We start from the raw sequence: 15,093 nt of genomic DNA, 5'->3' as shown, positions 1-15,093 counted from the left end.
GAACTGTCCCTGGTGGTCCGTCACAGCCTGAAGTATCCCTTGCAGTTGATGTATAGAGATGCCCGGTGGTCTGGGGCATGGATGGGGATGTGGGTCCCGTTGATAGCCCCCTGCAGTTGGGGAAGCCCATGTCGGCAAACCCGACGATGATGGTGTCCACATCTCCAAGGTGGAAGACTACGCAGTAGGATGGTGTTGATCGCCCTGACCTCTTGCAGAAGGAAACAAACAAACAGAATCACAGGGGTTCCAGGGTGCCTCTGAGTTCCCTCCATCCCCGTTTCTATTCCCCCTCTCTCCCACTCACCAGGAGCAACCCCCTGCAATCACACCCACTTCTGGCAGGGCTTGGTGAGGGTGGGACTGAAAAAAATCTCCCAGGTATGGGGTTTGCACCAGCCCCAACCCCCTTTCTCTAGGGAAGCCCACTCCGTCCTTCCAACCCGCTCCTAGGACAATAGCCTGAGAATGGCATACCTGCATGACCAGGACCCTGGCGGTCGATTTCCCCATGCCAAACTGGTTCCCCATGGATTGGTAGCTGCCCAGCGTGGAGAGTTTCCCGAGGGTGATGACAACGTGCTTCTGGAGGGTGATGGCATATCTCATGTGCGTGTCCTGTCACCTCAGGGCAGGGGTGAGCCACTCACAGAGCTCGAGGGAGGTGTCCTTCTTCATTCTGAAGTTCTGGAGCCATTGTTGGTCTCCCCAGCGCTCCAGAACATTGTGGACCCACCAGTCTGCACGGGTGTCCAGACGCCATAGGTGGCGGGGCACAGTGTCCAAGGCCAGGCAGCCGGGATTCAGCTGCAGGAGCTGCGCCCACACAAATCCGAAGAGGGTCTCCAAGGGCTGGATTCCTGCAGAGCCTGGAAGGCTACATGCAGAAACTGCTACATGACTTGCAGCAAAAGCTGCAAGAGCTGAAGACTGCCCGGAGGCAGCTCCAGATCCACAGCAAAGAGTGTTGTGGTGCCCTGAAGCAAAGCAACCAGAGCATGCAGAAAAAATGCTTGGCTATCCCTCAGAGAGGTAGGCAAGCAAGAAGGAAAACCTGAGAAACGGCTGTCCAGGGGTTCCCTTTAAGCATGAGCCTCAACAGCCACCCGAAGTAACTACTGACCTGATGCCCTGCCTGCACTTCTTCTGGGTGGCCTTAAATGCGAGTCAGCATCCGATCAATGCGGACACACTATTTCTAAATAGCTAAATTTCGATATGCATTTTGTGTGTAGACGCGCTATTTTGAAATAAGCTATTCCGGAAAATCTCTTCCTGAATAGCTTTTCCTGAAAGAACGGTGCAATGTAGACGTAGCCTAAGAAATGGTCTCTATCCCTCGGAGTCGAGCTCTAAACAGACAAGGCAGATGAAAGCTGGGAGAAAGGGATGGGACACATAAACGGACTCCTCAGGGTGTTGCTAGGCAATTGGTTCCACAATTTCTCTGTGTGTGTGCAGTGGATTTGTAGTTTCCCTGTAATAACTGAACAATGCTGTTTGCAGCCTCGGCCACTGAGGTGTTGTCAAGGCTGTTTCCCACTCTGGCACGATGCATACAGAAGTGGAGGCCTGCAAGAGAGCTTCAAAACCTTGACTCTACAAGCACTGGTTACAAAAACTTTCCCCCTCCCCCCAAATCCTAATATCCAGATTTGGGGGGAATTTGCTGCCACCATCAGGTGCTTTTTGATCCCCCCCAAAAAAACAAAAAGTGATGAACACTTGAAACCACCCCCCCCAAAAGAGCTTGAAAAAGAGAAGAGAAAAACAAGCTGCAGTCTCTCCTGGGAGGAGGCGGGTGCAGGGGACTCTCTCCTCCCACTGGCACCCTGTTCCCTCTCCCCACTCCCCTGTCCTCAGCCACAGATCTCCATCCCCAGCCCCCCTCTCTCCAGCCACAGAACCAAAAGCTTCAGTCTATATCTGCCCTTGGGGCTGGGGGGGAGGGAGGGCGCCGACTACATGGCTCGCCTAGGGTGCCAGTTGCTGGCAGCTAGTCTAGGGCCGCCCCTGGCTCTGAGCCAAGCAGGAAGAGGGCTGGGAGGGCAGGTGATCAGAAGATCTGTGGCAGGTTGAAAAAGGAACGCTCTAAGGAAAGGGAGGGAGATGCACCACTGAGCACCAACTCCAGAAAACATGAATTGCAGGAGCCTGAATTCAGCTGGAGCTGCTGGGTGAGCATGATGGATACACTGGTGACTGGTTCCTATACCCCAGGGCTCGTCTGAGCCTGGGAGACTCACAGGATTCCTGCCCAGGCACAGTAAAGTCACAGGGCCTGACACCCGAAGCGATGCACTCAGAGACCAGCGAGCTGTGACAGAGGGGTTTCTAGTTTATTAGGGACTTTGTTAGAATAATGGCTGCTATGTGGGAGTGGGGAGGGGGTAGGAAGAAAGGGTATGTCTACACTACAAAGTTAATTCGAACTAACAGCTGTTAGTTCGAATTAACTTTAATAGGGGTTACACAGGCAAACCGCTAGTTCGAATTTAAATCAAACTAGCGGAGCGCTTAGTTCGAACTAGGTAAACCTCATTCTACGAGGACTAACGCCTAGTTTGAATTAAGTAGTTTGAATTAAGGGCCGTGTGGCCACTTAATTCGAACTAGTTGGAAGCTAGCCCTTCCCAGCTTGCCCTGGTGGCCACTCTGGGCCAAACCAGGGACCCTCTTCTGTCCCCCTCCTGGCCCTGGAGACCTTAAAGGGGCACGGGCTGGCTACACTGCTTGTGCCAGTGCAAGCCTGCCAGCACCCAGCCAGCAGACCCTGCACCTGGCACAGCATGAGCCAGCCACCCGCTGCCACCCAGCCCTCTGCCTCTTCCCAGGACCAGGCTGGCGGCTCCCAGGAGCCTGCCTGGGGCCGCAAGAGGCGGGCGCCCACCTGGTCTAGTGCGGAGATCATGGACCTCATCGAGGTTTGGAGGGAAGCCTCCAACATCCACGATCTCTGCACTAGCCATAGGAACGCGACCGTCTACAGCCACATGGCTGCCAGCCTGGCCACCAGAGGCCACATGTGAACCCAGGAGCAGGTTTGCAAGAAAATCAAGTTGGTCCAGTGAGACCCCCAACCCTGAGCCCTGAGCTTAGAACATAAGAACATAAGAATGGCCGCATTGGGTCAGACCAAAGGTCCATCTAGCACAGTAGCCTGTCTGCCGACAGCAGCCAACTCCAGGTATCCCGGAGGAGATGGACCAAAGACAATGACCAAGCCATTTGTCTCATGCCATCCATCTCCAGCCTTCCACAAACAGAGGCCAGGGACACCATTCCTACTCCCTGGGTAATAACACTCCATGGACCCAGCCTCCATAAATTTATCTAACTTCTCTTTAAACTCTGTTATAGTTCTAGCCTTCACAGACTCCTGTGACAAGGAGTTCCACAGGTTGACTATGTGCTGTGTGAAGAAGAACTTTCGCTTATTAGTTTTAAACCTGCTGCCCATTAATTTCATTTGGTGTCTTCTAGTCCTTATATTATGGGAACTAATGAATAAGTTTTCTTTATTCACCCACTCCATGCCACTCATGATTTTATAGACCTCTATCATATCCCCCCTCAGTCTCCTCTTTTCTAAGCTGAAAAGTCCCAGTCTCTTTAGCCTCTCTTCATATGGGACCTGTTCCAAACCCCTAATCATTTTAGTTGCCCTTTTCTGAACCCTTTCAAAGGCCAAAATATCTTTTTTGAGGTGAGGAGACCACATCTGTACACAGTACTGAAGATATGGCGTACCATAATTTTATACTTCCTCTCCTCCTTCCTCCCCTGGCTTCCTCCTTCCAGTTCCCTCCTCCCAGGTTTCCCCCTTCCCTCTTCCACCCTCTCTCTTCCCCTCCCCCACTTCCTTTTGTTAAATAAAGAGAGTTTCTATTTTTGAACACACGTGTCCTTTATTTTTTACATCAGGAAGGGGGGCTATGAAGGGGTAATTGGAAGGAGGTGAGGGAGGAATGGGGCACGAGCCCCTGATGGGGAGGACTGGGGTGGCTCTGCGGGCTCCTCGGGGTGGAAGCTCTCCTGCAGGGCCTCCTGGATCCTGACAGCCCCCCGAATGACCCCCCCGGATGGCAGCCTGCGGCAAGTGCAGCCGGGCTGATGGCCGAGTGCTGTGATGTGCCGAGTGTGGGCACTCAGGGCACTCCAAGTCAGGACTGCTTTGCTGTCCCTCATCGAGTTAGACAAGCAAGCGGGGAATCCTGAGAACTGTCTGTCCGAGGTGGGGGTCGGGTCCCTTTAAGCACAGCCCTCGGCTAGCCTGAGGCAGCAGCTCCACACTCTAAGTCCTAACCTGAAGCCCTGCCGGCACTGCTTCCGGCCATCCTTAACCTCGGTTCAGGATCCACTCAATGTGGACATGCTAGTTCGAATTAGCAAAATGCTAATTTGAATTAGTTTTAGGTCTAGATGCACTAATTCGAATTAGCTTAGTTCGAATTAGTGCTGTAGTGTAGACATACCCAAAGGCAGGAAGGGGCACTTTAAGAGGGATGATGTAGCAGGGGGAACAAGGGCCATAGAAGGGAGGGAGCCAGGAGGGACTCAGATCCCAATCGAACTCCCACAGGAATATTTAGAAACCACCCTTGTTTACCTCTGTGCGAGGCAACGGGGGGCCATCTCTGTAAGCACACTCCAGGGCTGGTAGAGCCCATGGGAAGGTTCCATCCAACCTCCAAATGCGAATGGAAGATACCATCTGATAGACACTGATGGCGACTTCCACATAATGGGACTTCACAGGCTCCACGCCTGGGAGATCGCGCTGTATGGAGGACGCCATTTTGCTGGCATGTGTAGAACTGAACATATGACCTGCCCCTGGCGGGAGCTGGGTCGGACCAAGGACGTAGCAAAAGGCAGGACAGGGGGAGGTGGGAGGGCGAGGCTGCGAGAGAAGGGAAGAGCTGGAGGAGAGGGCTCAGCACACACGGCCAATCAGAAAGGGCAAGGAGAGCCCGGCAGGGCATGAGTGCGTGTGTCGTGCATGTCACATCACAGGCAGGCGTGACACAGAGCATATGGGGAATGGGGGTTGCAGCCATTCTGAAGGAAAAATGGGCCCTTTTTCCATAGGAATGTCTGTAAATAATCCAGGCAAATTTGACTCGAATCTGTACATTTGATTATAGATACTGCCAAAAGAACTCTAAAGGGTGGGAGTTCTATTGGAACTTAACTACCCCAATGAATAAAAAGGGAATGTAATTGTTGTACAGCTATGTAGAAATAGTGTAAGAAAGGTTCAGAGAGAATGTATGTGTATCAGTGTGTAAATATACATATATATAGTGTAAATAAATGTGGTTTTCAAGGTCCAGTAATCTTGTTTGTAGGTTTAAAACAAATTGGTTTGGTTTACTTTCAGTAAGACCATTTCAGTCCAAGTTGTTTAATAAAAGGTACAAGAAAACTGTAAGCATAAAGAAAGAGTTATACCCTATGCAAAGCTTAATGTGGCTAAGTAGTGTTGTAAACAAAGATTGCACATTTTCCTGTGATGTGCCATGTATATTGTAGAAGGGGTAAAACTGCAAACAAATTAAAATGCTGTGGAGGCTCCAGAAGCCACAACAGGTTGTAATTTCCTTTGTGATGCAAATGCCCTAGCTGGCAGCACAAAGAAGCTTTGCGGGTAATAGCTAAGTTTGATCAGCAAGCTACCTGAGATCAGAAAGTTCAAATTGTAGCCTTCCAGAAAGAAAGATGGGAAAAAGAAGTCAAACATAAAAATGAGAATCCAAAAGGATTTATGTTTGCACAATGTTAAAAGTGAGAACAGATACAAAAGGGGGAGCAACCTTTGGTGACAACAAGACGGAGTGTGCTTGTGGGTGTGTAAGAGTACATGAGTGTAATGTATATATCATATGCATATGATAAGTATTGATTGATCTATGTATGTTCAATAAATGTGGCATGTTGCCTTATCCCCTGAAAGAAAGAAAAAAAAGGAGGTATTAGTATTGCTATTTTAGTCCCAATAGGAGGTTGGGTATACTAGAAAATGTTTAAAATGTAAGCAGTCTTTTAAGAAGGCTCTCAGAGAGAAGACTGAGAAATTGGCATTTGTAAAGGATGTTACCCCTTTTGAACAAAATCTTGCAAAGGTTCGGGCATAGCCCTTGATCTGATCAAGTGTTAGCTGCTGTCCATACAATTTCAGACCTAGAAGACAAATTGGCTAACTACTTGTGGATATGTAAACCTTTGGCTCCAATGAAGAGGGAAGCAGCTGCAGCTTGACTTCTATGGAAAACCTAAAATGAGGTGTTCCTCAAATTGACTGACTATAAGAATGCAAATATGAAACTGCAAAAATGTAAAAGCCTCTGCTGCAGAAGTGGAGAGGTAGAAATGCATGTCCCTCAGTACCCAGACAGAGCTAGATTCCCTTAAGGATGGGTACTGAGAGTTAAAGCAACTCTCAGATTTTTCAGGAATATGCTTAAGAAAAAGGACCAGGAGGTATGAGGCTTAGTGAACAAGGCCACCCTCCTTGCTAAAACTGGTAATAGGCAAACTGGCAAATTGATTACATTGGCCCATTACCCTCCACCAGACAGAGAAGGAAATATGTTTTGACTGGAGTAGAGATTGTCTCGGGAATCGGCTTTGCCTACCCGACCCAATTAGCAACGGGGTTGTCAACCATCAAGGGACTAAACCGCTCAACAGCACTCCTCCCAAGACCCCAAATAATACAATCAGATAATGGCTCCCAAATATGCTCCTGGGAATACCATTGTAATTAAACATCCCAGTCTTGGAACACAGACACGTGTTCTCCAAACTTATAAGGGAAAAGGGATATGGACCACCTCAAGTTCTGTAAGGATGCCAATAACTATAACTAAGGCTTGGATTGTATCCAAGACCGGTTGACTTTGTGCTTTTTTTTAGAATCAAACTTGGTTGTGTGGCAGACCCCGATCCGAGCGACAGTATGATGTTTGGACTCAATGTAAAGTTCCTTGTGGCCACAGCAGCCTCTGCCGTTCCCAGACACCCTTTCCAGAATGCCATCCAAACTGGCGCCATGGACTGTTGGACGTGTACACTGCTGAACTTTTCCACGGGACTAGGGATTGAATTTGTTCCCCTAAACATGAACAGCTAGTGGAACAAGAGCAACATCCTCAGATGGGGACCAGCCTGGTTCAACGACAACGAGCCCGGCCACCAGGATCTTCGGAATGGCTCTGGGAAAGGAACTTGGGGGTGGCATGGACAATGGCAACCTACACTATGGGGTCAACCTCTGGAGTATATAACAGGAACCTCCAGGGAAGCGTATAAATTAAAAGTCTGGGATGTCTATCCCAGTGCAACCCACCAAAAACCCTTAAGGTGCTGGGGATATAACATCTCCCAAGGTGGCACACCACTGTCTAGCAATGTTACCATTATTCCCCTAAACTTCAGTCATTATTCATTATTCCTAACACCGGTCCCAAACCAGTGTGCTAGGGCAGAGCTTTTTGCAGCAGATCAGGTCCTACAGGACTTGCTGCTTGCCTTGCATTGCACAGCCGCTAATGATAGTTACTGTGCTACCCACCATACCCCAAAGAAAGGACCCACTGGAACAGGGTGGTATAAGGGACCCTGCTCCCCTATTCTAAAGGAAGAGCCAGGACTCTTTTTCATTTGCAGGCAGAAAGCCTACAAGTATCTGCCACTGAATTAAATAGGGCGCTGCTCACTGGGGCACGCTGCCCCTGGGGGGCTCACTGTATACCCCCACATTATGGCTCCTGGTCTCACTAACCTTGGAAGTTTCCTGCACCGGATGCCAAGAAGATTCACCCTGAACCCCCTTATAGAACGCCCTACAGATTTTTCACCAGTTCACCTGCACATTCCTGCCTGGCTTGGAGTAGCTGAGTTGGAGAAGGCATTAGTGAATAGCCTTAGATGCAGTTTTAGCCCAGCAGGGGGGAGTTTGTGCAATAATTAACCAATCTTGCTGCTTACAAATTAAACAAGATGCATTCGCTATAAAGGGCGCTGTTAAAATAATACACGCTGTAACTGAGAACGAAAAAGCCTCATAGCTAGATTGGCTAGCCCAACACCTAGGACTTTCGTTAAGTCCATTCCTTCACTCTATTGTAAATACTATATTAACCATTTTACTTGTTGTAATTGTATCCTAGCAGCTGAAATCTGAGGTGTAATAAGCTCTCCCTGTAAACTTCTTGGGGCGCGCCCGTCAGTCTCACCTAGACTGCCCACTGCGACGGGGCCTTGTGTCTCAGCAGTTGAAGACTTGGGTGTAACACACACACATGCACTGCCCTGACCATCAGCTGACATGTGCACACGCCAGCAGCTGTTCCCAGGGTTCCCCAACCATGGCCCCTCATAGTGGCAACTACTCCCAGGATTCCTCAGCCCCACCCGCGGGGCGGCACCTGCTCCCAGAGTTCCTTGCCCCTGTCCCCGTGTGGTGGCAGCTGCTCCCAGAGCTATCTACCCATAGGTCATTGGCCTGGCAGGTTGCCACCAATCAGACTGGCTGGATCCCAGCCAGTCTGAATGTCTGGGGCCAGGGCTCTCTGCTCTAGCAACATCAGTGGTCCTGCTGGACCAGGGTCCCAGACGAGAGAAGTTCAACCTGTATCATGAACACAGGTGTTGCTATAGAAAGTATTCAGGGTGATGTTTCCTTGCTGTTCTTTACAGCAGCCAGCACATACGGCTGCTCACTGTTACCCTCCTTGACCCTTTCTACATCCAATTTCTGTTACTGTCTCTCACACACTGCACACAGTGATTTTTGTATAGCCTTTGCATGACCTACAGTGCCTAGTCACACAAGGTGCTTTATCTCCGATTGTGCTAGAAAAGGACGGGTCAGTCTGTTGTGTGTCACACTGGGACAAAGCTTAGAGAAGCAATTACTCAACACCGCAATGGTGGTGTACAAACTCCACCCTGATTAACCAGAGGTTAATAGGAGCCTGCACCCCATTAGGCTGCTGGGGAGGAACCCAGCTGCCCAGCTGTGACAGCAGCTCCACAACAAGAAGCAATACAGAAGTCGGAGTACCACAACCCCCAGCCTCACTCCAATAACCTTGACACTCCCTCAACTCTTTTTTGGGTCAGAACCCCTACAGTTCTAACACCATGACATTTCAGATTTTAAAAGCTGAAATTGTGAAATTTATGCTTTTTAAAAAATCCAATGGCTGTAAAACTGACTGTGACGGAGCCGGCAGGCTCCTCATCTCCAAACCGCCGGCCTCCCACAGCAGTGAGCGCCCAGGGAGCTCTGGCGGCGGCTGGGGCTGCACACTTGGGAGATATGGCCCGGGACGCGCCGCCGGAGGCAGAAGCCAGCGGGGAAATGGCGCCTCGGCCAGATGCCGGCACAGGCGCTCTGGCATCTGGGGAAGAAGCCGGCAGGGGAATGGCGCTGAGGCCAGACACCGGCGCAGGCGCACCAGCGCTCGCAAGTACCCGCGGGGGGAATCCACCATAAGGGGGGGGCGGGGGCGGAGGTACCAGCGGGGATGCACCCTGGAGTGGGGCAACCCCAAGGGTGTGGGATTTAAAATGGGCCAACCTCCAGATGGGGGGTGGGAGGAAGGGAGCTTGGGGAGTGTCCGGGTTCCAGTGGGCCGAACGCCTCCGGGGAAAAGAGTCCAGAACGGGACGCGGTCGAGTTATAATGAGTTAGCCCCGGAGTGAGACGGGGTGAGTAAGAAGAAGCCCAAGGCAGGGTTTTAAGCCTGTGGGTCAGTGCGTTTTGGGTGGCATCCACACTGACCACAGGAGGTGGAGAGAAAGAGATCTCCCCCTCCCTAAGGCCCTGGGCTGGGACCCAGAGGTGAGGGCAGGCCCGGGTCCCCCTAATCCCCACCCCATGTTGGGAAGGCGAGGAGTGCTCCGAGAGGTGCTAGGGCCTCAGTGAAGTCTGAGTGGGACTGGGGGTTGTGAACAATAAACACTTTGGACACAGCCCAAGCGTGGGTGTAATGGACTAAAACAAAGAAAAAGGGGCAGGGAGCCCCAGGGAGGGGACAGGACCCTCTCACACTCACCACAGTGGACTGCGACTTTGATACGGCGCCAGTGATGGGACAGCCCAAGAGGCCTTTGTAGTGGAGTGAGGGGAGTGGAGGGGAGAGAGGGAGACGTCTGCAGTGCCTCCCTGGGCAGTAAAACGTTCAGAGACCTGAGGAGAACAGGAAGGCTCCTGCAGGGTGAGGAGGGAACCTGAGTGGGGCAGAGCTTGGTTTACAGAAATTGTTCTGTTCCTGTGGGATCACGCTGGGGGGTCAGGGGAAGCCCTGCGGGTCCAGCCCTGACAGAAGGCTGAGGCTGGAGAGGCTGAGGGGAGACAGGCAGGGAACAGGCTGTGGTAGGAAGATGTCCAGGAAGGCAGCAGCAAGGAGTCTGATGGAGCCGTGCCCTGGCGCCCAGTCCAGTGAGAGGCTGCGTCCCCCGACCAGGCACTGGGGACGGTGACGAGGGGCCCTGATTAGACAAAATCCATCAAAGCTGGTCTCAGTGAGCTAGGCCCTGCCTCAGCCCAGAGGGCTGCACCAGACGACCTCGCGAGGTCCCTTCCAGCCCTGCACGTCGGTGGGTCTAAGGCAACCTGGCACCCAACACAGCCTTGAGCAAAGAAAACCCAGAGAGCTCCCCTGGCAAGGCTCAGGCACTTACCTGGGCGGTTCCCAGCCAGGTTTGCAGGCAGAAGTATGTGAAGGGGATCAGCAGAGACCTCATGGTGGTTCCAATTCCCCCCCATGCAGCTCTGGGAGAATCCACCAGGAAAGTCAGTGGAGTTTTGGGGGGGAAAACATCACAAAACTAAACAGTGTCCTGCTTGTGTCCCTGTGATCTGCTGAGCCACTCAGGAACTGGGAAGTCTCCCCTCCTCGTGGGGGCGGGGAAAACTTTGCTCCCTGCCCACTTGCTGGAACAGCGTTCTGAGTGGCTGCCAACCCAGCAGAGCAGGGGGCGGGGTAGCCAGGGACAGTCCAGTATTTGAGCTTTCTGTTTGGGAAACAAATTGAGAAAATATCAATGAGAAAATAGAACTGTCCAGGATTGTCTCAATAAGATGGAATGCAGATTGTGATGTCATGTCAAGCGTGTGCGGTATTTTTGTTGAAACCTTCTGGCAACTCTACCTCTGAAAGATGGTGCCCAGAAACACCCCGCCATCCCCAATTGCATGGCCCCCCCTCTCTCTGTCCATCCTCCATGTCCTCAGCCCCTCCCTTGCCCCCTCATAGACTCCCATGCCCCTTTCTCAACCTGGCCAGGCATCTAGCTGCCAACCCACTGGTGCTGTTTCCTTTCTGGTTAGGTTGCCTGTTTGTAGAGTGGGTGGGGGGTATGTGGGGATGGGGGGTGCAGTAAAGGGGGATGGTGGGAGAGGGGTAGATAGGAATGGAGGCAGGGGGTAGGCAGTGTGGGGATGGAAGAGGAGGGGTTAGGGAAGGATGGGGTGTAGGAATGGAGGAAGGGTAGGTATAGGCAGTGTGGGGAGGAAGAGTAGGTGTAGGAATGGAGGCGGGGTGATAGGGATGGAAGGATGGGGATTGGCAGGGTGGGAAGGGGAAGGAGTGGTTGTAGGGATGGGGGTGTAGGAATGGAGGATGGAGGAGGGGGTAGGAGTGGAAGTGGAAGGTGGGGGCTGGGAACCGTGGAGCTCTGGGCACCAGCTCTTCCCCCTTGCCCGCTACTGGGCTGGGGGCTGTGGGGAAGAGCAGGACTGGAGCAACCTGGCCCTGGAGTCCAGGACCAGGGCGGGGAAAGAACTAGGGCAGGCATGGGGGCTGTGAAGGGTGAAGAGCTGGGGCTGGTGCAGCCTGGGCCAGGAGCTGGGGGGCAGGAAAGAGCCGAGGCTGACACTCCTGTGGATAAGGGAGAAGTGGTAGATGTGGTAAGCCTAGATTTTAGTCAGGCATTTGACCCGGTCTCACATGGTTTTTTTACCAATAAACTAGGCAAATACAATTTGGATGGGGCTACTATAAGGGGGTACATAGCTGGCTGAGTAGAGAGTAGTTATCAATGGCTCACAGTCATGCTGGAAGAGCATAACAAGTGGGCTTCCGCAGGGGTTTGTTTTGGGACCGGTTCTGTTCAATATCTTCATCAACAATTTAGATATTGGCATAGGGTACGTCTACATTGCATCCCTAGTTCGGACTACGGATGCAAATGGAGACGACCGAAGTAATTAATGAAGCGGGGATTTAAATATCCTGCCCTTCATTAACATGATCTTGCCGGTGCACTAGTTCGAGTCCCTGCCAATTCGAACCAGGAAGTGCGCACCGGGACGCGTTAGTTCAGACTAAAAAGCCCTTAGTCCGAACTAACGTTACTTCTCAGAAAAAAGAAGCAACGTTAGTTCGTACTAAGGGCTTTAGTCCGAACTAACATGTCCCGGAGCGCACTTCCTGGTTCGAATCGGCAGGGATTCAAACTAGCGCGCCGGCGAGATCATGTTAATGAAGGGCGGGATATTTAAATCCCTGCTTCATTAATTACTTCGGTCGTCTCCATTTGCATCCCTAGTCCGAACTAGGGATGCAGTGTAGACGTACCCAAAGAGAGTATGCTTATTGAGTTTGAAGATGATACCAAAGGGGGAGGGATTGCAAATGATTTGGAGGACGGGGTCATCATTCACATTGATCTGGACAAGCATTGCAAGATGAAAGTTTTAGTCTCCAAAGCAGAGCTCTATCATGAGCCAAAGCACAGTCTGACCGCCTGCCTAGGGGTGAAGGCAACACAAGAACCTGCAATGAGGTTAATGAAGAGTAAGACTAGAAAGAGGTTACTATACCTGCCTTCCCGAGTGGCTGTGGTGCCCTGGCAGGCTGCTGACCCAAGCTGCAAATACAATAGCTGCAACTGCTTCAGCTGCAAACATTTACACAGGAAACAAAAGCTTTCCTCACCCCGCAGCTAAGAAACGTCTCTGTTCTCTTTCACTTTCACAATTCATTCTCTTTAGCAATAAGGTTTTGATCTAAATCCCAACGATGCGATTGAAAAGATCATGCACCACACTGGCAACCGGTGGAACTCCTTGCCAGAGGATGTCATCTGGCCTGGCTCTGCTCCCTGGGTCATGTTTGTTTATTTTCCAGCCACACCCAGGCTAAGTCTAGACTGCAGGGCTATTCTGGGACACTGGAGGTATTCTGGAAAAGCTATGCCGCATCCAAGGAACAATTTCTGAAAAAGCGGATGCGTTCTTCTCCATCCCTGTAATCCTCTGAGGAAGAAGAGGAGGAGTTTCCGAAATTTGGACCCATGTAGGCTACTTCTAGACTACCTGTGGCTTCCGAAAGAAGATGTGCAAATTAGTCATGAATTTGCATATCTTCTTCTGATCTCTTTTTCAGAGGAGTTAAAAAAAAAGGAATCTAGATGGGAGTTTTTGTGTGAAAACCCCCTTTTTCGAAAGAACCCTGTAAACCTCATGTTTGAGGAATAAGGGTTCTTTCAAAAAAGGGGGTTTTCATGCAAAAAACCTCATCTACACTGTTTTTTGGTTGGGGGGGGGGGTTCGAAAAAAACTCTTCCAAAAAAGGGATCGGAAGAAGATATGCAAATTCATACTTAAGTTGCAAGTAGTCTAGACGTGCTTGTAGACAGGCCAAATTTCAGGAAATCCTCTTCCTAAAGAAAAGTGGGAAAAGATATGCAAGTTGCATATCTTTTACTGACTTTTCTTTGCAGTCTAGACATAGCCCCAGTGAAGAATTCGGCATCCAGCTGAAGCTGCAGGAGGAATTTTGGGACGCAGAAGGAAGTTATCCAGCTGGCAATTCCACAGACTGACCTACAGTGGGTAGCATGTTACCTGGGGGACTAGCTCTCTGGCAGCTCCAGAGAGAGCAAAGGATGCACAGGATTGCAGGAGAGTCTGTGCGTGCTCTCCAAGATTCCTCTTCACTGACATCCACAAAGATCTGGTGGCTGCGCACGGCACAGAAGTGGTCAGGAAGTTGCTTCATTGGCATTCCGGGTGCACTGTAAAAAGAAACAGGATGGGGTGGGGGAGGGAAGAACGTAAGCCAGCTAGTCAGAATTAAGGTGCATCCCCTTACAAATGATCTGAGGAAGTGGTCCTGGCCCAAGAAAGCTCATCACCTAATAAATCATCTTGGGTATGTCTACACTAGCCCCCTAATTCGAACTAGGGTGGCTAATGTAGGCATTCGAACTTGCAAATGAAGCCCGGGATTTAAATATTCCAGGCTTCATTTGCATGGTCCCGGGCGCCACCATTTTTAAATCCCCTTAGTTCGAACTGACTGCCCGCGGCTGCACGCGGCAATCAAAAGTTAATCCGAACGAAGTCCTTAATTCGGATTAACTGTTAGACCTCATTGCAGGAGGAGTAACAGTTATTCCGAACTAAGGACTTAGGGTATGTCTACACTACAAAGTTAGTTCGAACTAACGGACGTTAGTTCAAACTAACTTTCATAGGCGCTACACTAGCGCGCCGTTAGTTCGAATTTAATTCGAACTAACGGAGCGCTTAGTTCGAACTAGGAAAACCTCATTCCACGAGGATTAAGCCTACTTCGAACAAGCTAGTTCGAATTAAGGGGTGTGTAGCCCCTTAATTCGAACTAGTGGGAGGCTAGCCCTCCCCAGGTTTCCCTGGTGGCCACTCTGGCCAACACCAGGGAAACTCGTCTGCCCCCCTCCCGGTCCCGGACCCCTTAAAGGGGCACAGGCTGGCTACGGTGCCCATGCCAGGTGCAAGCCTGCCAGCACCCAGCCAGCAGACCCTGCACCTGGCACGGCTCGAGCCACCCACCCGATGCCCCCCAGCCCTCCCCCTCTTCCCGAGACCAGGCTGGCGGCTCCCGGGAGCTTGCCCGAGACCGCAAGAGGCGGGCACCCGCCTGGACTAGTGCAGACATCGTGGACCTCATCCACGATCTCCGCACTAGGCACAGGAAAGTGGCCGTCTAGGGCAGGAGAGCTGCCAGCCTGGCCACCCAGGAGCAGGTGTACAAGAGAATCAAGGGGGTCCACTGAGACCCCCGACTCTGAGCCCTGAGCTTACAATGGCCG

At 51.3% G+C, this 15,093-nt stretch overlaps 1 protein-coding gene across 2 annotated transcripts in view; it reads right to left on the bottom strand.

The window, feature by feature from the left end:
• Positions 1-13,010, bottom strand: part of LOC112546380 (ecto-ADP-ribosyltransferase 5-like) — a 28,738-nt gene extending 15,728 nt beyond the window's left edge. The window contains exons 1-2 of one of the 2 annotated variants that reach the window (XM_075919668.2): positions 12,839-13,010; positions 10,696-11,028 (exon numbers count right to left, since the gene is read on the bottom strand). In XM_075919668.2, the coding sequence (XP_075775783.2) occupies positions 10,696-10,758 (63 nt within the window). In that variant the 5' untranslated portion in view covers positions 10,759-11,028; positions 12,839-13,010. The remainder of the gene's footprint in view (positions 1-10,695; positions 11,029-12,838) is intronic. The other variant, XM_075919669.2, reaches the window with a different exon arrangement.
• Positions 13,011-15,093: the final 2,083 nt, after the last annotated feature.

The sequence above is a fragment of the Pelodiscus sinensis genome, chromosome 1, assembly GCF_052426305.1.
Source record: "Pelodiscus sinensis isolate ZL-2025 chromosome 1, ASM5242630v1, whole genome shotgun sequence".
Lineage (NCBI taxonomy): Eukaryota > Metazoa > Chordata > Testudines > Trionychidae > Pelodiscus > Pelodiscus sinensis.
The sequence above is the reverse complement of the archived record's forward strand: the minus strand, read 5'-3'. Positions and strand labels throughout refer to the sequence as shown.